A 24,857-nucleotide genomic window follows, 5' to 3' on the forward strand; every position below is an offset into this window, starting at 1 on the left:
CATGGATGATAACCATTTGAACATCTACCTGTGTTTCATGACCACCTACTAGGCAGCATGGCTTCTCTTCACCAACCACATCCCAGGGAACTTGCAACGCTGAGGACAAGGGCAGAGACGTTATGCACATATTGAAAAGGTTTCCTTATCTCCTTGAGAAACACAATACATTCTCATTCCAAGAGTCATGACCTTTTTTTCTAAGCCAGACCTCCCTTCTTGCACTTCCCATATGTTCTTTATGTAAAATCATCATAGTCAGTAATAAACAAGAATTGATTCAACTCACCAACTTCAAGGGTGACCCTGTCTTTTAAACAGAATATTTATACATTTGTCATACATTGTAAGAACAAGAATAAATCGCATATTCTAGGGAACTGTGTCCCCCCCATACACTTAACAAGATAGATACAAGAAAAGTGAAAGACTTCTCAAAATGCAAACTGTCAATAGCTTTTGCTTTTTCTATACATTATAAACAAAGAAGCCAAGTAGTCTCAACGACTTCTATATTACACACAAGGTTTGGTACAACGTTAATTGCTATTAGCATCTAAAAGAAACACAGTCTGGACACGCTGCTAGGATAAAATTGATTAAACAGTGGAGGAAGAGTATACACTATTTAAATGATAAAGATAAGCACAAGCCCAGTTTTTGTTATTTTTTATGATGGGTAAATAAATCAAATTATTTTGAGGTATAATTATTTATTACTTGTGAAGTTCAGCTAAGAACTCCAGTCATGCTGGGAACAGTACGAATACAGAACAAAAAAACAGGCCTGGTCATAAAGAGCTTGCAATCAAAGTAATTTTTTTCTCTGAAGCAAACACTATTAATATTTAGTTATTTTATGAAAATGAAATCTCTGGACAGTCTGTTCTTGGAAAATATTTTCCTGCATTGGTCAGTAGTATTAACACAGTTCTTAGGATTTTCACAATTTTTACAATGCGTACACTGGTAAGGGATGTTTCCACTTGCCATCACCTATTCCACGCAGAATCCCAAGGCAGCCAATATAATAAGTAAAATAAAAATGCTCCCATAACCAAGAACAATTTGAAGAGTATGCAAAAGGTAGGAGTAGTTTGTGTACTTATTAACTTTGCTAAATTTTAGAACATTGGTATAAATTTTCTAATTATCAGAACCTGAAATTGATGTAATTATTAGGTTGCTCTTGAGAATGTGCTTTAAGCACTTCTCCTGCTATCCTAAAATATATTACTTGTTACTCTCATTTTCCTCTAAAGTAAATTAATACCTAAAATTCAATTTCAAGTAGGGAAAAAAAAAGCCTACAGCAGCCCTACTCCTCTGTTTGGATGGTAAATATTTACAAATGTAGGGAGGAGAGAAATTTAAGGGATGAGAGAACCAGGTTCAGGATCCAGAGAACTTCTTGGAATTGTAATCGTTAAGTCTTCAGATTTCTAGAAACACTTGTGACTTCCCATACTCCACCCTCAACCATACCCTCAACCCTAAATAGAGACTAAAGAAAGAGAACCTTATTGGAAAAGAAAGACGAAAGACAATCTGTTCTCAGCTCCCAATCCCCCTAGCACCAGTGGGGATCCTTTACTCTTTCCTCTTTCATCTCTTAGGAGTTTTGCTGATGAAACAAAAAAAGAAAAGGGAAGGCCTTTAGTAACCTTCATTATTAAGTGACTTATCTTTCAGCCTAGAAGCTGGAGCCACCAATTCTTTTGTACTACCTATGTCCATTTATTGGCAGAAGAAGAGAAGGGGATTCTTTCCTCTCTGGAAACACTTACATGTGTGGTTTGCCCACTGCTCTTACATGTGTGGTTTGCATACTAACCCATAGGATTTCCTTAAGAGCCAATCTTACATGAACAAATCTTAGAGCTCCAGTTTATTGCCCTGTCCCTTCAACGTGACTGGAGTCTGCTGGAGTAGATGGGGAAATGCACTGAACAGAGGGACTAATAATGTAACAGTCCTTCTGTTTACAACTCCTCAGAAGCTGCTGCCTACTAGGGACTGGCTAGTCATCTTGCTACCTTGGGACTTGCTAAACTCCAGAGTTGTCACATCTGGGATGGAGTGCTGAGAGCAGCAGGAGGAGACCCTCTTCCCTTATGAGCTCAGTTTAAGAATTTTGCTACCATCAACTGCTGACGAAAGGATAACAAGAAAAGGAAGGCAGAGGAGTGAATAAGAGCACCATGTCACCCTGGGGGGCCCTGAGAAGATGGCCATACATTCATTGGTTAGGCCTTCTTCTCCCTGGGGTCATATCTCTCTTCCTCCTTTTCCATGCAGATTACCAGATGTGGCACTTGTTGACTGGGTTCATTGGGGATCCACTGGAACAGTGGAAGTGCTTGGCAAAGTCCTGGCTATTGCTGACAGGCCCACAGACACGAAGTGGCAAGGGACTGTGCGGATCTATGTTCGGGGAAGACTGCAGTTTCTCAGGATCCTGGTGTCCACACATTGCCTGAAAGAAAGCGAAACAGAAAAGGCAGTTTGTCTGAAAGTCCTCACGTGAATGAGACTTAAGGTGAACGAGACTTAAGGCTCCTCAGGCCTCTGCACTTGTGACTGAGGCTGCTGGAGTAAACAAGCAAACACACTTACATGGGTTCCAACAATGTTCAGATCTTTCCCTTCACCACCACAATTTCTGACTATTTTCCCTTTCCCTAAAAGTCTCTGTCCCAATTTCCCTATCCAACAAGCCATCTGCTCTTTCTCTATGCTGTGTAGTCCTGAACAGAGGGAATTTAGACCACCTTGGAGACCGGGCTCATGGAACCTTGCACCCTGTCTAAATTAATGGTGCAGATGTAGTCTTAGTGTCTAGAATCAGCTTCTTAAGCAAAAGCAATAAGTGCTTATTGAGAAAGGAGAGCCCTTGCACCACATCCCATTACTACTCAAGAGACTGGGGGGAAGGTTATGTGACTTTACTGTTGTTAAACTGGGAATCCCAGTCTTCACTCTTGTGATTTCAGTCTTTATTCATTGACAAGTGATGCAGTAGCTCCCAGATAGCCTCTGAAAAGCAAATCTTGCTGCCAAGGCCCAAGACACTGTGATTTCAGAACTGCTTTTCTACACACTGCTCTGACCTAATGTCAATACATGCACAAAACTTTTCCCTTTGCACAATCACAGTGACTTATAAGGGTGTGACTTTTCTGAGCACAGAAATCCAATGATCTATCATAAGGAACTATGCACAACTGCACAACTTTGCACAAATCCTTAAAACAGGTTCCCACAGAAATCTCAGACTATATGCGCGTGTAGTTCTAGTTCTTTATCTCTAAATAACATTCTAAACTTTTTTTTTTTCCCTAAAAGTCACTCAGAATGATGTGATATCTAGTTATTCACTATGAGAGTTCACCATGACAGAGAGGCAGATGAAGGAAGGGATGGAGAGATACACGCCTTCTCCAGTAAAATTCCTCTTTCCATGAGTTAGATTGCTCACAACAGCAAAAAAGTACCCAGAAGCTGGCAATGAAGCATGCCTTCCCTGACACAACTTGTCTGCTACAACTTCATTCTGGTAGATTTCAGAGCTTTGTAAAAGATATATTTGCAGGCAGACCTTTTGTTAGCTTTGAGATCCATAACACATTAGGGGCCCTATGTGTGAATTTTAGCATTTTAAAGAAGATTCTGGATCTCCCATAAACACCAGTCATTCCCCGTTCTGTGACGAGGGGGCAAAGTGATTGAATATTGAGAAAGGCAAACTGCAATTATGTGGAAGACAATGGAGAGTGAGAGAGACACATGACTAGCCTTGAATTAATTACATGAGCAAAACTGAGGTAGAAAAGCTGGTCGTGTGAAAGTCCAATCTTAGGTAAATCCTTCTCTTTGTGCTTTTTCAGCCAATTCTTATAGGCCTGTGGAGAGATAAAATGAATAATAATAAATCCCCCTTCAGATAGTGTCCCCAAATCATGTCTTCTGTTGATGAAATATAGCAATCTAATATGTATTTAATAAATTAGCAAGTTCGAATCTTTCTCTCCTCACTCTGAAGCTCCCTGCTGCTGGACATGCCCCTAATAACTCTAAGATGGGTGAATAACAACACAACTCCTTTCCTATTTCAGACACTATCACTCACACGTTGTCATAAAAGAAGATGTGGTGACTGTACTATGAAAGAATGAAAATTACTTTCAAAGAAAGTCAAAAATATTTGAACAAAAATTAAAAGACTTTCTACCTGTCAACATTCTTTGTGCAAGAATATAACAAGTACCATCTGAGACCTAGAGATCTCAGATCACCCTGCATTCCATAATTAATTAAACTGCTGAACTACTGCATGAGGAAATAAAAATTCTCTCTAGACTAAAGTATTGCTGAAAACGTCATTATGGAGTCATTTTACCAACACACAGAATTCTGGTTCACGTCTCAGCTTAGTTCCTCAGGTATAACATAAACACGTAAAAAATAACATGCTTTTGTATGCATGACATAAATGGGGAAGTAAAGAAAGGCCCGCCCCAGAACTGGTGAAGGGGAGAGGTGGTTTTACATGGATGTAGTGAGGTTATGAGCAAAGCTTTGTGAGGAACCTATGTCTGGAATAGCAGAGGACATGCAGGGCACATGCTGCACTGGCACCGATGTGCAAGAAATCTGGAACTGGAGGAGCGCGTAGAAGAGGAATGCAGCAGAGCAACCTTGTAACATGGCAGTTGAGTTGTGTAGTGAGACTATGAGATTAGAGAAGTAAGTAGGTTACAATACCTGGTAAGCGACGGTGAGCCCTCCAACGTCAGCTGTATTCTCCAACAGTGTGAAAGTACCATTGACCTTAAAGCTATAGCTTTCATAGTGTTCAACCAAGCAGTCTATAGATTTCTGTAGTGCACTCCTGTTGCATGTAGGACAGCCCCCAGGCTGCACTGTGGGGAAAAAAAACACCTAGAAAGTAAAGGTATTTCAGGCATACACCTGTATTCCTCACATTAATCACAGAGTCTTCTTAGTAGCCAGCAGGGCCCGGAATGGGTTTTCCGTAGCTTCATCTGCCTTAATAATATATATATACATTTATATAGGGACCAGGATTTAAGATCCTCGGAGGAAAAGTACCAGTGGGGACCTAGAAGAGTAAACAAAGACACCACAGCCGGTACCCACCATAATCATAGAATGTGTGAAGAAGTTCATGTGCCATGAAGACCCCGATAGCTCCAAAGTTCACAGCACTGTAAAGTAAACATGGAAAGAGTGCTTTGGAAAAGAAAAATAGGGCAGGTGAGCATTCTTTATAGCCACTGAGCACAACTGTGGTCTGCACAAGAGCATTCTACTGAGACCATACAGAAGCACTTTCTATTTATTGTCTCTCGGATGTGGTACACAAATACAAATTCAAATACAAGTGTAAATTACTCTACCAATGCTTAAAATTGTACTATGGGCTTCACTAAAGTATTTGTAGCTAACAAGCCATCATAACAATGAAGAGTCTGTGAATAAGATTCTGCTTTATTAACTCGAATGACACGTATTGTTGTTGAGATATGTCCTTATTTACCCACTACTGGCTGAACTGCTACACAAACAGTAACTGCAATGGTAATCCCACAAAAGCAGGATGGTTGGAGAAGCAATCTTGCAACAGTTGTCTGGTGAAAAATCATACATAAAACTAGCAAGACAGATTGAAATCATGAAGGTTTGACTACAATCACTTTGGTCTAGCATTGGTGATCTTGCTACAAGCAAGAGATTGTACTAGAGACCTCCAACAGTTCTGTCCAATCAGAATTTCTATGATTCTGAGAAATGAATTTACAAATAGTCACACAAGTAAGAGTACATTTAAAATGCATTTCCATAATATGAAATGATGGGCTCATTCTTTCTTTACACGCCCTGATTAACGCTGCTGAAGCATAAAATGATTGTACTTGATCATTACTACATCACTGGAACTTAGTAGGAAGTGACAAGAACAGAACTACTCATCTTCTCTTAGAACTGCTCTTTCATAAGCTCTGTACCTGATAACATAATTGTTGCCCAGATAAGTTGTGGATGCCTCATGATTGGAAATGGTCAAGGTCAAGTTTGACAGGGGTTTAAGCAACCTCATCTATTGAAAGATGGCCCTGTCCATAGCAGGGCAGTTGTACTAGGTATCTTTCAACTTGCCTTCCAACCCAAACCATTCTATGATTCTATGACAATTGTATTGCTTTGCTGACTTCTTATTTTAAAAACTATCCTCATAGTCATCTGTATTGGCTTTTGTCAGTAAAGTTTAAACTTTGGAGAACCATCTGAGAAAATGCTATTATGCCAACTCACCAAAAGCTGATCAAGTTTGAGTTATCGGTCATCTCAACTGGGATGACAGTGAGAAAAATATTTTTTACTAACACTGAATAAAAAAGGAATATGATGCTGTAGACAATTTTTCAGAGAGGCAGAATATGGTAACAGCCCATACCACTCGAAAAAAAAATTATTATTCTTTTGAGGTGTCCTGTTCTTCATACTACAATGAATTCATGAAATAGTGCAAGCACTAGAAGACATCATACAGCTAATGGTATAAGATCACCATGGATAAAATAATTACTTTTAAATGAGATACATTTCTTTCAAACTTCAACCTCTTTCCACAGTGTGAGTTTATTTTTCAGTACAATGGCATTAGGAGAAATATCTATCCATAACCATGCAAAAAATGACATCAAATAATATTTTTACAGTCAACTGTTTTAAGTGCTTTTAATATCAGAAAAATATTGTTTAACAATTCTGTTCTATATGTGAAAGAACCCAACTATAAGAGTATGGTCTACAGAATTGTCATTGTTGCAATGGAATGTATTTTCTTATTAGAGAAGATTTCATTAAAAACAGGAAGAGAAGAACTGTGTTTGATCCATTTGAAAAAGATTTCTGACAAGAAGTTGCTCTGGGAGGCTCCTATTTTCTCTGGATTAGATTTCTATGGGTTATATTTCAGGAATTCTTGGAATTTAGAAAATGAGAAGCAAAACTGAAATGTCTTCTTTGAAGTTCACCTACATAAGACTTCTGCCTCTTTGCTCTGGAGTAATATATTTGGCTTAGTTTAGTTTTCACCTAGATTCTGATTTTGCACCACCAGAGTCAATGACCATACTCTTTCAGAATTCTGAAGACAGTATCCATATGGCTTTAGAAAAAGCCATTTCCCACCCCCACCCCCCACCCTCCCTTTACTGTCTTTCTGGCATGCAGTAAGAAAAAGAGGGAAACGACAGACTCGTTAAGATTCTTCCTGGAAACATGGTGCAGCCAAGGGACTGCATTCACTTTCCACCTTTGCAGCCCCTCCATACCTGGGAAAATCCATGTGGAAAAAAGGACTGCGGAACATTCCAGCAGGGAAGACCACCATGTGGTGCCTTATTGAGTAGTATGAATGCACTGCCCAGGGGGACACACGCCAGCTAGAAGCAGAAAAAGAGAATGAGAGAACGTATTAACTCCTTATCTCGTATCTTGCTCCTTTCCTCCACTGGGCTTGCAAAAATGGTCTCTCAGTACAACTGTTCATAGAGCAGCAGCAAATGATGAAATTCACATTATCTAGAGTTAAAGGTGTTTTAAATAAACCTTCACTTGTTTACAGATGATCAGAGCTAGTAGTTTAGCTTTCATAGACGTTAAGAGATTCACCCTCACGACTTCCTTATCAAGTAAGTCAGGATTAGTAACCTCCTGTTAAGTCCTGCACAGAATACTCTTCAGGCAGTGTAAGGTCCTAAGCATGCCTGTCTTCTAAAGCATCCTATGTCCTGCCTTTGAGATGACCCTGCCAGCATTCATGTCATCAGAGCATTTTGCTGGGTTTTTTTGCTGCTAAATTCAGGACACCCAGCTAGTCCCTTTACTAAAGGGTTCATGAGAAAAAAAGGTCCTTTTTTCAGGGGTCTGGGGCCAGTGGCTTTTTTTTGGTAGCATGAGCTCAGCCTGAATACAAGACAGGCTGCCAGATTCAAGGCTTTTTTTAAGCAGGATGAAGCAATGCAGCCCTGCAGGAAAGGAGGACAACGACATCTTGTCTTTCACTAGAAGAAGTGTTGCCGGCAAGTCAAGAGAGGCGATTATGCCCCTCTATCCAGGACTAGTGAAACCACATCTGGAAGTGCTGTGTCCAATTATATCCCCCATCCCCCCACCTGCCCTCCCGTTCCTTCCCCAGTAAAAGAGAGATATAGACATACAGGTCCTGAGCGACCTGCTCTAGCTGATCCTGCTTTGAGCAGTAGGGTTGGACTGTGTGATCTCCACAGGTCCCTTTCAACCTCAGTTAGTCCAAGAGTCTGTGATTCTGTTATATTTTTCACATCGGTATCTGACACTTACTTATCCTGCGAGCGATGCTGAAGGAGTTTCAAGTAGGAATTTTCCCTCAGTACTTCCAAGCAAGCCACCACATTGAGGAAAAAAGTGTCTTCATTTATCTCCAACTGAGGGAAGAGGCAGGTAATGTGACTGTCATAGGGCATGAATGAGGAATGAATTGGAGAAAGAGAAAAGTCCCATGGGTGACTGAGAAAAAGAAAAGTCCCATGGGTCAAAAAAGGGTTCATCAAAAGACAAACCAATGGAATACTTGTGTTTTTTTCTCTCCCAGTTATGAAGACCTTCAATTTAAGATAAGACAGGAATGTTATTTGCAGGCCAAACACAACATACAAGCAGGTCACAACAAATGTCTATCAGGCCAGCCACTCTGAATAGGAGACAGCATAGGCAACAATATAGAAGCAATAGATAAAGGTTCTCCGGGCCCATACGTTCTCAGAAAACAAACAGTAAGAAATCTGCATTGCTCCAGAGGTCATAGACTGTTTTAGCAGCAGACAAGATAGCAGCTGGTACAGGTAAACTGCCAATAACAAGGCAGGTATGTTTACATTATAAAGCTCACATTCTGGTATTCCAGGTTCACTTTGGCAGTCTGGAGTATGTGAGCTGGATAGCCAATCTCCACTTGTAGTTTGGAAACCTAAAATCATAATAAATAAACAAACAAAAAGAAACATGACCAATAGGAGGCTTTACATTCTAGAAGTCCTTTTTAAAGTCTGTTTCTAAACAACTGAAATATAACCTGTGAACCAGCCCTTCACAATGACAGCTACTCTGTTTCAACAATACATCTTCTCTTGCTAATCTGATTTCTTAAATCAATTACCTGAGGCCTAATGTTGTTCCACTCTTCTTTTTCTTTATAGAATGGTGTTTTGGCATTCAGCTTTATAGTTTTTAACCTCTCTAGGTGTATAAAACTGAACTGTATCTCAATACAATTAATTCAGAGTATCCATGGATAAACACTGAGCCTCTCTGTGCCTATACATCAATGTACAATCATACGTGTGTGATGGCACTTCTAAAACCACCTACAATTTTCCGTGTGTATAAGACATTTAAGATTGTGTGCCTGTAGAAGCAGGTAGGAATATGTGAAGGTGCAGGCCCCTTCCATTCCTTCTCCAAAGGCTTCAGGGAAAGGAAGGCCTCAGTAACTTCTGCCTTCTGCACGCACCAAGACTTTAGCTTCTTGGCGAGTCTGTTCATCCATCCACTCCAACTGATCCAGTTGGCCATAGAGGGCTTCTTGGATCTCAGAGAACATCTGCTCAGCCTGCCATGGAGAAAAGAAAGCATGGTTAGAACTGCAGAAAAACATTGTTTGGGCTTAGCTACCATCTTCCCATGTTCCAGCAATTAAACCGCAGAATAACTGGGGGAAAATCCCTCTTCTTGTGATGAAAGAGATTCCAGTTTCTACAATGATTTAGGCTTAAGTTATTTGGCATCCAGTGGTTCCTCACAGGACTCACCATTCTCTCCCACACAGCTTTTCATCTTGCCTCTCACGGGAAGTAAGAGGGAAACATAATTCTTTTTCATTCAATCCCTGTTACGATAGGAACGGACCAAATGATTGCCCCACTTCTTGAGTGAAATGAAAATACAGTATCCACAAGTATTTCACACTGGTGTCTCCCTTTCCAAAGTTATGGCAATCGGAGTCTCTCCTTCACAAAATCATGGTTTTTCATTCAGCTTTGTGCTTCACTACACGTAGTCTTAGTTTTCCCATTAGCGTTTCTTGGGGTTATTTACTCTTGTCACTTTATACGCTGCAAACACTTTATAAAACCTGGTGCCTACACAAACTTCCCTCAGAAGAAAAAGGAACTCTGCCTGTCATAGGATAAAAAAGAAATCTTTTCCACACTACAGGCAGGTGTTCCTTTCACTGTGGATCCACTCAGAATGTTTTGGCATTGATTTGTTTCTGTACAACTGGTCATATGATGGCTTACTGGCTTTGCAGTCAAAAATCTTATTTAAATATGTAAGATTGGTGGCTGACTGTCATTCCAGGAAGCATACTGAGATTACATGCATTTGTAGGTCTGTCATAGGTATTGGTGCTGCACACATGACCGCTAACAGTTGAGATAAAGATAATAACAGGTATTTTAGCATTCATTATTCTAGCAATGACAGCAATGTCCTGTTCTGACATCTTTCATTCCCCCAAAAAAGCAGGGGAAGTGCATAACTACAGGAATATGTAAAAAGGTCTAAGACCTACACAAGATTTTGCTGTCTTGATGTGGTCTTAAGTTGGCATGTCAAAAAAGAGAGAGAGATGAAGCTGAGCTCTGCTTGGAGGTTAAGAGTATGAATACCTACAAGTTTCTTGGTCTGCTGAGGGAAAATTTGTTTCACAATCATCTGCCCTAGAACTGGCTCAAAGAAAAAGCTGGTATCAGTCAAGCACTTCCTCCAGCGTTCAGCTGGGATCTGTAAGAACAGAGAAACAAATAGAGACATATGAGAGTGAGGACAAAGAGACAGGAAGACAGTAAAAAGATATGTAAACGTGCAGTCAATAGCATATATGCTGCCATCTAAAAATAAAATGACATCAGTGAATAAGTAATGTAGTTTTGTTTAAAGTACCTCAGAAAGCTTTAATCAAGTAAAACATCGATTTCCTTATGATTTACTCCGCTTTCACACAAGATGAAGATTCATGTGCTAGCTGAGACAAATACATAGAAGGAAGGTAACCATCTATATATTGTTCCCTACCCCATGATGCAGTGAACTTAGCTCTCTAAAGTTTTGAGTACCATGTCTACCCCCCCGCCCCCATTTCTTTGAGAAAAAGGAAGCATTTAATGGCCTAGTGAGAGTAGTTTTCCTCCCCAAATCTGACACTCCATCCAGACAAGGCACCAAGAGAACACCCAGAAGGCGTGTCCTAGGGTGTTCAGCTGTTGGGGAGGCTGAAGGCTAACTCACCATGCTAGATCCCTTTTTTCCATAAAGAATCTTAGATAGCTCCACGCGTGCATCTTGGAATCGACTGTCAAGGGCTGGGAAGAGATTCCCAACCAGACAAACAATCATATAAATATGAAGGACCCTGTAAGAAAATGACATTTAAAAAGACTGAAGATTGAAGGCTGGTCACTATAAACACAGAGACATGGCAAGAGTGAGAGGAATAATTTGAGGCAGAGGAACACTAGTAACCTGAACAAAGACAACAAAGTACTCTGAATGGGCTACACCTGGGGCTATCAAAGGAGGATGATTTGACATGAATCAACGAAAGAAACTCTCTCCTCAGAACACCATGAAGACTCAGGGGGTAATTGCCTGCTGGGCCACAGGATTCTTTATGGTAAGCAGGAGAAAGAGCATTTTTAGGACTGGGTGAAACTTGTTATAGAGCATTTTGAGGGGTCTGTGGTATTATGTGAGACATATTAGGGGATGTTTATGGGAAGAGCCAAAGGCAGGGAAAGGGAAAGATCATGCTGGATTGGGGTGAACACACGTGGGAAAATGGAGAGGAAAGGTGGTAAGAGGGAATGGTTGAGCATAAACTTGTGGGTTGCCAGGATGACTGTCTGATTGAGCCCTGCACATGGTCACCAGAATCTGTCCTATGTTATTAAATGGTGTTCTTAAATAACACTCTACTCTCCGGCAGGGGGCTAGAGGGAGGACACTGGATACTGCAGAGATAAGGAGTCTGAGAGTTGGCCACTGGAAGGACTTTAGTTCAAGCCAGCTTCTGGAGAAAGCAGGGGTCTGAGAGTTGGCTATTGGAGACACTAGTGGTTTGGACCACCTACTGGAGAGATATGCTCATATATGTGCGTTTGTAACAGGAAGAGATCAGAGTACCAGCAACCAAAGTAGGGCTGCAAGACTCAGGGGCCCATGTACCCAGGTTCCAGCAGCTGTGGACACCAGGGGATCTAAAGCCAGCTTCTGGATGGACTGAATATCTAAAGACCGGCTATTGGAGTGATCCATATTGTTTGTGTACATACATAAATTTCACTAGTATACACCAAACCGGATCAGCTGGGCAGGAGGAGTAGGATCAGACCATCTGAGCTGTTTGTACAAGTGCTATGGGTGGGTGGGTGCCAGTAAAGGCACTGTGTTCCATCCCTGTTGATCTGTGTGGTGCATATATATGCACACATATATAAATATACTTATACGTGTGTACATATATGGTGCATGCATGTGCAAACCTCTTGGGAATATATGCTAAGCCTTAGTACTGGCTAAACCTGGTGATATAGAGCCACAGCAGCCTTGCAATTATTAGGCTACTGAATTCAGGAGGCTCTAACATGGACCTCTTTAATTGACGGTATCTGATGTTAATATTTCTTGAGGCATGAACAACTAGAACCATAGATATTGACTCTTACCTTTCCTTTTGCCATTCTTCGATGAGCTGTGACATGCCTCTTAAATAGTCCATGTCATGCACTACAATTGGCTGAGAGAGGTTCATTGGCATAGGATGGAAGACAGCCTGGAGACATGACAGCCAGTCAATAGCAGGAGCCTTTTCCTAGAAGTAAAACAAAGCTTACATGCTGAACTATGAATCTAAATCGACTGACAAGAAATAATAGGGAAACTGGGATAGTCCCTCTAATACTGTTAAGACATACTTTCAACAAGTTAAACTGGTTTTATGATGTGGGTATTGATTATAGTAGAAAAGGAGAATTTACTTTTTTTTATTGAATTAGCACTGGGAGGGGAGAGAGTTGTGGGCCTGAAATATCCAACTGTTGTCAATAAAAGACCGTAAGTTAATAGATCATTTAAAGCTCAACAGACTCCAAGTGCAGGCTGCAAGGGAATGGCATCTAAACAGAGTGCCTCATATCTCTTTTGATCCACATCTCTAAAATATGAATGTCACGGGTAATTGTGTTGCCCAAGTTCTAAGGCATAGATACCTGTAGCTCTCTAATGGTAGTGTGAAAGAACAGCATCCCCCTCTGCTTTCTTTCTTGCAGTGGGGTGACAACTCGCTGGAGCTTAGAGATGAAGAACAAGGTAGGGGAAAATAAATCAGGGGAACCATCCTGTGGTACTCCAAGTAGGCCCCCCAGTTTCTTCAAATATGAGAGATACACACGGAGAACCTGCAAAACAGAGGATATGACCAGTGGGAGAAACATGACTAAAAATTAGTCACCCCATTCATCCATCCATCCAACCATCCATCTTGACCATATAAGCTTCAGTCTTTCAAAACCACTGCAGACCCATTCCTGAAACTGTTTTCACTGCAACATCCTTAGGTAATTCTTCATGTGGAATACACTAGCCAAGTACATCCTTTTTCAGGATTGAAATTCCCAAAAGGTTATTTTTGTCCAGTTTACAATTACATTACATACTGGAATAATTTGAGAGATGTAGGCCTGCCATCTCTGGAGTCAAAGGAGGGACGTGTAGTGATATAATGAGACAGTATTTTTGACACAGAGAAAATGCCAGCTTCTTGCCTCTATGTTCATGAGGTATCAAAGGAATGCTCGTGATGGGTAGACAGGCTTATTTTATTGAGGACTCTTCTGAAAGAGTCAGATTGAGAAACTGAAATCAACTCAATTTTTATAAAGTTCAGAAAAATGACAGAGCTGTGATGAAATTAACTTTGTTGCAATAACTCTCAAGGTCAAAGAACTTGTTTCCCCAGCTTAGGTTAAAACATTTTAAAATAACTTTACAAATGCTAGCTACCCCTCCTCCAATACACAGATTTTAAGTTACAAAGCCTTACTTTGGACAAGAACATTTTTTTTAAACATTCATTTAAGGTGAAACCTAGGGGGAAGCCCAGGTTCATATTACTTAACAAATACCAATTAAAACGATAACATTCTGTTTCTACACTAGAAGTTTTAAACCTGGCTTCTAAAAATGGGTTACATTTTACAAAGTATCTTTTTGGAAAAGTACAGAGTTTTGTAAATAATTCCTTCTGTAGACATGTTCAGAGGTCACTGACCGTAACCCATGGAAATAGACCACTTTTAACCTGGAGGCAATTCAAGGAGATCCCTACACCAAATAGCTATTTTTACCTTTCCTCAGCCTTTGATATGTTACCTCAAGATAATTTTTCTCTTTGAGTTTACTCTCAAGTGGCACCTCAAACTCAGGATGGTCAATCTGCAAAAAGGAGTAAAGAAAAAACATCTTGCTATTTCCAGAAACAATGGAAATGGGAGGATATCCTCAACAGGCTTTATTAATTTCTGTGTCACAGAATTTGAAATAATAATAAATTACTTTTACTTTTCAAAAATGTTTGCTAAGTAATTTTTGTGGATCTATCATATTCTGCAGCTCATTAACAAGCTCATTACAAATCTGCAGTGACTGATATTCAAATGTAAACCACATTGTTAAATATTTCTACATGGCGCACTGGTTTTGGCTGGGATAGAGTTAAATTTCTTCATAGTAGCTCGTATGGGGCTATGATTTGCATTTGTGATGAAAACAGTGTTGATAACAAAGAGATATTTTAGTTATTACTGAGCAGTGCTTACACAGCGTCAAGGCCTTTTCTGCTCCTCACACCACGCTGCCAATGAGTAGGCTGAGGGTGCACAAGAAGTTGGGAGGGGACACAGCTGGGGCCGCTGACCCCAACTGACCAAAAGGATATTCCATACCATATGACACCGTACTTAACAATAAAAGCAGGGGTGAAGGAGGTTGACCAGGGCTGCCATTCCTTGGGAACTGGCTGGGCAGCAGTCAGTTGGTGGTGAGCAACTGGGCTTTTTTTTGCATTGCTTCTTTTTTTTCTTTCTTTTTCTTTTTTATTTTTAATTATTAATCTGTCGTCTTCTCAACCCATGAGTTTTCACACTTTTACCCTTCAGATTTTCTTCCCCATCCCACTGGATGGAGGAGTGAACAAGCGGGTGTGTGTTGCTTAGCTGCCTACCAGTTTTAAACCACAACAGTGAGCTGCAAAGTTCATAGTACTCTATGCGTATTAGACACTTAGCATCTATTATTGTACTAGTCATACCTGTGAACACAAGAAGAACCAGACCTTTCCATGACAAAGTACAATCTACACTGTCAGGCAGAAGAGATGACAGAAATTAAGCAATTTATTCTTCCTCATCTGCTCATTTTCCACAAATAAGTGCTTTTTATGTAATAAAATCTAGTAGTTTACTGAAATTTAGGAAAACTTTCTTTAGACAAGAACATAGGCTTAACTTGAGCAAGCCTGGGTCTCATGTGCTGTGTAACTGACTCTTTATTCAGGGTGCTTGCTGATATTTTCTCTAGTCCACTCACCTGAATAACATTGGCCTTGAGGTCAAAAGGACTAGGTCCCACATGCACTCTGAAAAAGGGAAAGGTGCTGTATCTGCCCATGAGAGTCTGAAGAGTTTCATTAAAATCTTTTGCTTTCCCCACATCTGTGATATTCCATCCACCAACCTAGAGAGGGAGAGAGACAGCATGACACCAGGTGAGAAAAACACTTGTTTGATCTATCTTTACAAAATCTTTTTTCGCTCCTATGAGCTCAGTCATTATGACAACGGAGAAGCAGAAAAGCAAATAGCAACAGAGGAAACTCATGAAGATTTCTATATACCCTGTTGACTTTAAAATGACCTGTCACTTTCACTTAAGCAAAGCAACTCGCTGCAAAATGACACAGGGAAAAGAAATTATAATTATCAACAGAATAAGATGTACAGGAAAAAAGCAGGAGAACAAGCAGAGAGGAAAGGGGTCTCATTTTTCTAAAGCCATCCAGAAGGACAACCCAGGATCAGGGATTACAAGTCCCAGCTCCCTGCCAAGCAGATTCACAGGTGGGCCTGCAGCCACTATTCATTCTGCTGGGAGGTTCTACATCCTCCTTGGAGACGGGGCATAATTGCCCTTTGCCAGCAAGAAGATGTACAACCCTTCCTGGCACTGAGAGGAGTCTCCTGGAATGGAAAGAGAAGCATTTTTCTCTTTAAAACAGCTCCCTTGAAGCCTGGAGCAGTGGATGGCCATCAGACCTTAGACATAAAAATTTCACCTGTCTTGAAAGATATTCCCTGATCTGTAAGTTGGATCCTATTGGCCTGAGCTTCTAAGTGATCCCTCTTTGTAGTTTTGGTTGTTGTACAGTCCTGAAGTAATATGTAAGGTCATGAGGAAAGAGTCAGGTACCTGACGTCAGAAAATCAAATCTTGAAACAGCATTTAAAGCTAGAAGATTTGTCATTTAGAAGTTGTGCTGTGAACTATGAGGTTATTTCAGGGCCAGATGCTAGCAAAATTCATCATGTAGGACCATACGACCCTAACCTCACACTTTCCTTTTTCCTGCAGGAATTATCTTCTGGAGGGAGAGGAAATACCACAAACATTCACCTGATTTAGGAGGTCCTTCAATGGTTGACTTCCTTGGGATTCTATCCGTTGGGTATCCATGCAGGAGCGATAGAACCGGATTGCTTTCTCTTTAGCTGAACCTTTTATGCCAAACTGTGGGCTCTCTGAGGAAAAAAAACATATTAAAAACTACAAAAATGGTAAAAAAAAACCTATAGGGCAGTGTTAGAGCAGAGAAAGGTTGTAAGAAAATATTACACTGCACTTTGATTCAGAACAATTTAGCAAATACATCTACACTTTCCACCGTCACTCAAAGCAAAAGGCATTCTAGTGCCATGACTCTTCCTGAGGCCAAATATGTGAGTTTCTTTGCATGGAAACAGGAGTACAAGAGGAAGGTCATGCGCATCTAGGCTTCAGTCACACATGGAGCCAGGACACATGACCAGAGCGCACATTCAGACAAGCACAGCAAGAAACAGTCTGCTTTTACAAGGCAACAGGCTTGGGTTGCTGTCAGTATTTTAAAGTGTGACTTTCATCTGTTACACTTGTCAAGGGCAATTAAAATATTTAAAATGCAGCTATTGTAAGATGACATGCTCAAGAATAAATCTGTACCTGTAATGATAGAAGAATTAAGAAACTGAACTCAGTCTCTGTTCGGAATGATTGTGCTCTGTTATTAGTATTTTCAGCTCTGACTGAGGAAGATGCTGAAGGTAACACACCAATCATCTGTCCCTACCTAAGAGCCTCTTCAGGATCAACTGGTTTTCTTCCAACAACACATCAAATACATTTAGTGATTCTTCTGTGGTTCCGCTTGAGTGTTTGCCTTCCCAGCTGCCACAGGCGTATTTGTAGAAATCCTCACAGGGGTCTACAGTGTCATTCCTAGAATTCAGGAGTCTGGTCAACAGTGTAAGACCCAGCTTGGCATCGCAGGATCCTGGGCAGGAAGTAAATAGGAGAGAACTGAGCAGTGACAGTGGAGAGCGAGAACAACTCCAAACAAAACAAAACAAAACAAACAAACAAACAAAATAGGAACTATCTCTGGGACATTTTCCCCGAAAGATTTATTTTTGGTACAAACTCCTTTGCATGCAGAGTGTTGAATTCCTTGTCATTTTTTCCTGAATATGGAACAAAGTGTCTTCTGTCTTTCATTTCACAGGAAGATTTTCTTTGCACTTTTTAAGGGAGATTCTTTAAATAAAGGACAGGTTATCAGTCCAGAGGTGGTGTCCTCTGTTCATACTAACTAGGCGGTCACAGGTTGGATTACTCTGCCTTCTCAGTGTATTTTCTCTGAATCAGACAAATTTGGCCAAATGATAAACAAGAAGCAACTGATGGTGCCAACACACGAAGAAAAAGGAGGACATAGCACAGAGAAAGTAAGGAGGTAAGTTTAAATCATGGAGGGAGATGCTCAAGCATGGGAAACATTTCTCAGCAATGACATTTGTTAAAACAGGACCAAGACTTTCTAGTATATCTTGCTTTGATCTAAAACTCCCTTTATCTAAACTGCTGTGAAAACCGCTGTGGGTATGTGTTCTCATTTTGGTTCAGTGTGATGTTTCAACATCAGATCAGATTGATTATTTACTGAAATAAGCCACTTGTAAATCAAAGTAAGACTTTCCATACTATGGTTTAAACTGTTGACATGGGAGGAGGCAAACAGAGTGGAAATCTAAACTAACAGTTTTCCCTTGGTCTCTGTAACAAACGGTCTCCAACACACAACAGGGGCTAAAGAAAAATGCTAGGTGAAGATTCAATAATGTTTATTTTGGAGCAGGGAATCTCTGTATCCACCTTCAGTACTGAGCATTCCATATGCATAAACAATTACATGGACCATTCTGCAGATAGTTGATTAGCAAATTTGAAAAGCAAATTAATATTTCTGATCTATGCTCACAGCTCCCCCATTAGCAAGAGACTATGACTTTTCCTTCTACACTATGACTGCACTGGTCTGTGCTAGAAAACTAGGATGGGACTTGTTAAGTCAGAGATGGAACTGTGGAGGAGGAGCTCCAAATCTCACATTCAGTGCAGTTTGCTGGAGGTGACTACAGATAGAGCATGACATGACGATGACATGCAAGAAAATATAATGATGCTCTCCCTCAAAAGTGAGCCCAGGCATATTAAATGGCAGGCGGAGGAGGAGGACAGGTGTGGGGATCTCTTCCCACTATGACTCAAGGAAGAGGCAGAACAGTGTGCCTTTTTTGCAACTGATGCTACAATTCTTTGAGATTCTGAAAGTCTGATTCTTAACAGAGATGTTAAGCCTAATACACAGTGGAGGCAGATAGGAGAGAAAGCAGTCTTACAAATGAGGTGGATGAGGAAGCAGGAAAAGGATATCCCATATTATACCTAGACCACAAGTCATCACGATGTAGGTGATAAGTAGTGTAAAGCCAAGGAGAGTACTGACAATAAGTGTACACAGAAGTAGGCTTTTCCCCTGAAGGCATCGTTCTTTCTTTGCACCTGTTCTCAGCTCCTGGTCACAGGTCTAAAGAGAGAAAAATGAGACAAACAGAAAAAATGAAGAAAGAAAAATTCATATTACAGTTAGCACTGGTCATATACTCTGTCTTCTGCCTAATCTACGAGAAAATCACTCAGAGGACTATTGCCAGAATACCAACAGTCATCCAAGTCATCTAGGCAACTGTACTCCCGAGGGCTTTCTCACCTCCTTTGTTTCCTTGTCTTTTCCACCTACAGCTGGTGCACAGTGTTATGAATTATGCATCAAAAAGTCAGCTTGCCATGAGGAGGCCTGTCCCTCCATTAGCTCCTTCTGGTTTACGGAATCACTTTGCATATACCTCCTGAAGATATCAAAGCCTTTTTGGGCCCATAAAGCTAATAACAGGATGACTAGGACTGGTCATTCTTTATTCTGTTACAGTCTGGCAAACTGAGCCCTAATTTCAGATTTCTCCTCAAGAAATAACTCCTACATCCTAAGTCCTCCAGTCCAGTTGAAGTGGGATAGAAGACTTGCCCTGTTCTACAAACTGCAGTAAGCTGTAAGTCACAGAGAAGATCTTGTACACAGGTTTTATGTCACTTAAATTTAGTTGTGTTCATAAACTAGGTGTGTCTTTTTGGTCAGAGGAGAAGGCTGGGCACAGTATGACTACGGTTTCTATTTTAGACATCGGTCTTAGGATCCTCCAGAGTTACCGGTCTTTTTCTACATTGACTGCAAAGGAAGACAGATGGCTCATAACGTCTACCTTCATAAAGTTAGATAAAATGACATTTATCGTGTGTGTCCACCGTTTCTACCTACTTTGATGTACACAAGACTGGAGAACAGCATATTACAAGAGAATAGACGTGGGAATGGATGCTGGTAATATAAGGAAAGGGGTAGAAGTGGAATAACAGAATAAGAATATACAGTGAGAAAAAGGAGGCAGAAGGAAAAAAAACAGAAGATAATGGAAAACCTGGGAGGAAGAGGGATAGAGAAAGCAGTACAGCAACAAAGGAGTAAATCTTATAGGTGTGAAAGCTTATGGAAGTGCCACTTTGAGAGTCTTACATTCCAGTGCCAGGGCCTGGCCTCTACTGTCCCCACAGCCTAAAGTTTAGCTCCCTGTGCTCAAGCCTGGTTCTCTGAAAGCTGTTTGATAAACCTTGACAGGCTTTGGAGCTCTTTGAGAAAAAGCTAGAAGCAGCCTTGGTTGGAGGTGCCCACTTCTTCACTTGGGAGCTGCTTTTTGTAGCTCTCAAGTGATCTTCATCTGAGCTATGCCGCGGTGGCAGCCATGTGCCCCATTGATCTGAATCCTGACCATAACCTACAGACTTAATTCTGCAGGTTTGACCTTGGACCTGCCTCCTCACAATGCACTTGCCTTATAGAAAATAGAAATAGAAAAACAGAGCTCAAACATGCTTTTTATTCATCATTAACAGAAGCCTCTCAAAAGCATATGTCAGCTTACTTGACTCATGGAAACTGCTAACAAGGGTTAAATACCTAACCGCTTTTCTCCCTTTAATATCCTATTCTCCTGACTTCCTTAGGCAGGATACAGTATAACTAAATGGAGAGCAAGTACATACAAGTGAATCCTGGCATTAAAAGGTGCTAGATAAAGAACATGACCATACTGGCAACATACAGCTTAGGAAATGTAAAGGAGGAAATCCAAATTCCTTTCATACGCCCCTGTAGTAGAACACTTCAGCTTTTACTCCTCAAGTAGAGAGTAAATGTCATGACCTAATAGTATGTCAGGGAAGTGAGCAACATAAAATTTGCTCGGCTGAAAAGGAAGAAGAAAAAGTATTCTTCAGTGTGCAAGTCCCCATCTCTCACTATTTAGGTGAGAGCGAATGATTTACATTCACAATGCTCCTGACTTCTCTGTTGCAATAGACTTCTTGTTTTTCACATTGAAAATCTGGCCTATTCCTACTATGGAATATTTATAATTTTGCAATTCTTTGGTCCCATGTCATCAGAGGATATCTTTTTCTCTCTTTCAAGTAGTAAATACCAAGGCTATGGAGATACTAATAAGAAATCAGTATTTCAAGACTGACGTTGCCATTCTGCTGAACTTCTGGTAAACAGTACATCTATATTTGACCTATGCATTATATTCTTCAAACACTTCACCTTTCATAAGGAATGTGTATCTAATCTTGCCTCTGTTACTGGGGCTCAATTTGAGAGAACTTGTGGACGTACGTAAACAGAAAAAAGAGGAGGGCAGTCATGCTTCGTTGTCCCTTATATCTTTTTCATGACAACAGTTTAAAGAAACCTAGACAGACAAATACCTGCTCTTTCAGTACTCTTTTAAAGATACTGACCTGAGCAATATCCCTGTCAGATTCATTACCTAGCATGAACTTCACTTTTATGCCACAAATGGACTAAGTGGTTCACAGGCACTGAAATACAGAGCCCTTCCTAATTCAGTGATCCTTGGTCAAGGAAGTGTGAGTTTAACTAGGTGGAACTGGAGGTGGGATATAAGAACTTCCAGGGTACAGGATGCAGGAACGTTACATAGCTTGCAGGAAGCAGATACACTTTATTGTGGTATGTTTTCAGGCTTGTTTGCCTCTTGCAGCATGCTCTGTATAAAGAGACAAGTGAATAGTTTGAACAAGCCTGTGGAAAAGGACAAACAGCCTTTAGTTTCTGACAGAGCTTTTCCATATGGGCCTCATTTATGAGTAAGTGAGAAGAATGATTAGTATTTGCATGAAGTTGAAGATGAATGCAATTGCCAGTACAGTTTCAGTCCTTTCATGCTTTTCTTTGAGATGTGTAAGTGCTCAAATTTAAATGGCTTCTCTGTAGCTAAGTGAGATCAAGTGGCTGTAAAATCACTAAAAGCTGAATTCTAATTGTCCTCAAATATAAAATGATTAATTTTGAATTTATGTACTACATGAATCATCCGATTCAATGCAAGCATGACTTTGGCAAGCAGAATCTTAAAAGGTACTGTTACCACTAAAGAAAGAACAGTTTGATGCAGCTAAATCAGCCAAAGAATTTGATTTTCCTTCAGCATCTCCTTCTTTCTGTGTGTGAGCTATTCCTGAATTCTGCAGGGACGTTGAAGTTCCTCTGCCTAATTCTTCCTCACCTTGCATTTTCCCAATGTTTAGTGTGCTGTTGCAGAAAAAGAAACATCTAACTGTTATGAAAAGAAAGTAAATTAAAATAAAGAGATCAAAGGCAGAGAGAATCGGAGTTATTTTTCATAATTATTTACCAGACAATTTAGGGGTATTATTTTTCAGCCTGTAGATTATTCGTGAATTACTGACTTTGGCTGTTTCACAAATTGTGTTTATCACGTTACTCACGTGGATGACATGTTTTCAGACTAATGCCCCAATAATCACAAAAACTTCAACATTTTCTTAAATTTATCTTTAGTCAGCAAATCACTTAAGGACATAAATTGAGCACATTAAATGCCATTTGAGAAATAATATTTCACCCTGTGTTCAAAACATAGTACCTGTTAACATGAGAAACTAAACAGAAAGTTTGCTGAATTATATTCTGGGCTACTGAAAGTTTGAAGCATAACAATGGCCAATAACTATTTAAAATTATGACTGTTGTCTGATCTTTATCACACAGAAATATGAGAATGGATATACAAACCAAACATTTTTGCAAATACTCCAGCCAGAAAAATATAAACAAGATAAATATAAAGTGAGCATTTGCATTATAACCACAGCTCTTGCAACACTGAACGGCTCTCAACATAACAAAACATACACATTTCTTTTTTTATATTATTTAGTTACATAGAAAGCTTTACTTATCTCTATTGTCTTTGAATGTTTTGTACATTTCAGCAACCCTGAGCTAACAGTTCAGTTCAGTGTGATTTGTCTGTAAATATGCAATTAACAGTTTACTAGTTATTTATATAAGACATCAAAACAGGAAAATGACACTGTGCTACATGGGGAGCAATTAGGCTGTCATTCTTACATTCAGAAAACTATGCCATGTTTACCCATAATCATTTGTAGGGAAAAATATTGCATGTTTCTGCGTGAGTAGTTTCTTAAAATAATTTGTTGAAAAAATGGAGATGCAATAAAAGATGCAAATAATCATATTATTACTACTACTACTACTACTTACTGGTCAGTTCTTCAAACAGATATGAATACAGCCTCAGAATGGCCATTAGGATCACTAAGAGGAAGAGCAGTAACCCCTAAATCCTCACACCACGTCCCACATCATTAATTCTGAGACCTGGACAAGCCCCTTCTGGATGCAAACTGTCAAAACCTCAACTGCTCCAGCTCCCTAGGCCAATAAGCAGTTTAGCTGTGACAGGGGAAGGAAAAAGAGAGGGATGCAATGAAGGTACCTCAGCAGACTGCAAGACAGACCTGTTTCCTTACCTCTGGAACAGTCCTCATCCTTGTCACTGAGCAGGCTTTGCTCCCGTCGTTGACACAGTTGTCAATTCTGTTTACTTGTTTACTATCAGTCTTATGTACCAAGACACACTCCGAAGTTCAGAGACAATCTCTTCTTCCCAGCTTGGCTGATTGCTGTGGGGAGGAGAAAAGAGAGGAAAAACTGTGAGAAAAACGCCCTTAAAGAAAATGGGAGGGAGGGAAATGGATACATTTCTGCAACTCTCCACCCACCTTCTCTTTCTAACACCTCCGCTTCTCATAAAACTATATTTTTTGTTCCCTTCTGCCTCTCCCTGTGACCCATGTGTCTTTGTGTCTTGTGGAGCTGCACTGAAAACTTTTTGAACAGAAGTATGTGATTCACTCTCCCCGCCCCAGCCTCTTCTCAACCGTTTGCTGCTTCTTTTGACTCCAACAGCCTTACTATCCTGCGCACCCAAGAAGCCTGTTTTAGTCTGATATTCTCGCAGCTACTAGCTTGTTTCAACCTGCTGCTCTGGGGCCTACACGCCTCTGCCTATTGCAAGATAGCGTGGGTTATGGATCCTAGTGCTCCTCCCCCTGCAAAAGAAAGGCCAATGTGCTGACTGTCTTTCTGCTCTCTCTCATCTGCATCCAAAAGTCCATTCAAGAGGTGAACACAAATCCCCTTCTGATTCTTTTTCTTTTGCATTGAGGCATAAAAGAAATCATCCATTACTGATTCTATTTACAGCTGTTCGTTGCTTCTCAGGTGGTGGTCAGCCTGTCTGTCTTTGCTTCCTTAAGGATGCATATTGGAAAGATTTGGGAGGGAAGTTTCTCTGCTTTGAGGACTGGGAACCAGAATCACTTGCCTGAGGCAATAAAAACTGAGTACTGGGCATTGGGAGTGGAGACCTTCTCAAGTGGCAGTTGGGAGCTGAGAGAGATGGTGGGGACCAGTTTGGTGTCAGCTTCCAAAATGACTGAAACAAACAAAATAAATACCAGGACAGAACTGCTTACCTCCCCACCTTGCTAGTCCCTCAGGGGAATATGATATTTTGATTCACTAGTATGAAGATAATTAGATATCTGTTCAAGTTGTTCAGAGCTTCACAAATCTTTGGACTCTCTCCTAAAGTCCAAATCTTCTTTCC

The 24,857-nt window shown here is 40.4% G+C and overlaps 1 protein-coding gene across 18 annotated transcripts; it reads right to left on the reverse strand.

Annotated features, from left to right (window-relative positions):
* Positions 1-693: 693 nt before the first annotated feature.
* On the reverse strand, positions 694-24,211 carry KEL (Kell metallo-endopeptidase (Kell blood group)). 18 transcript variants are annotated; one of them, XR_012587554.1, is made up of 19 exons: positions 23,968-24,211; positions 23,716-23,868; positions 19,165-19,306; positions 17,510-17,713; positions 16,798-16,922; positions 15,715-15,861; positions 14,500-14,562; positions 13,338-13,526; positions 12,795-12,940; positions 11,359-11,482; positions 10,744-10,854; positions 9,581-9,679; positions 8,960-9,037; positions 8,392-8,495; positions 7,362-7,472; positions 5,161-5,228; positions 4,765-4,941; positions 3,810-3,902; positions 694-2,476 (listed from the first exon to the last, which is right to left on the reverse strand). XR_012587554.1 is itself a non-coding variant. In XM_074591326.1 (19 exons), exons 5-19 carry the CDS (start codon positions 16,855-16,857, stop codon positions 2,300-2,302), a joined length of 1,824 nt encoding a protein of 607 aa, XP_074447427.1. In that variant the 5' UTR covers positions 16,858-16,922; positions 17,510-17,713; positions 19,226-19,306; positions 23,716-23,868; positions 23,968-24,211; the 3' UTR covers positions 694-2,299. The 18 variants fall into 18 exon arrangements, 13 of the variants coding, with proteins under 13 accessions (XP_074447427.1, XP_074447374.1, XP_074447350.1 ...); XM_074591326.1 differs by having other exon boundaries at positions 4,765-4,922; positions 8,392-8,577; positions 8,946-9,037; positions 19,226-19,306; XM_074591273.1 differs by having other exon boundaries at positions 4,765-4,922.
* Between the last annotated feature and the right edge of the window lie 646 nt (positions 24,212-24,857).

This window comes from Larus michahellis, chromosome 1, assembly GCF_964199755.1.
Source record: "Larus michahellis chromosome 1, bLarMic1.1, whole genome shotgun sequence".
Classification (NCBI taxonomy): Eukaryota; Metazoa; Chordata; class Aves; order Charadriiformes; family Laridae; genus Larus; species Larus michahellis.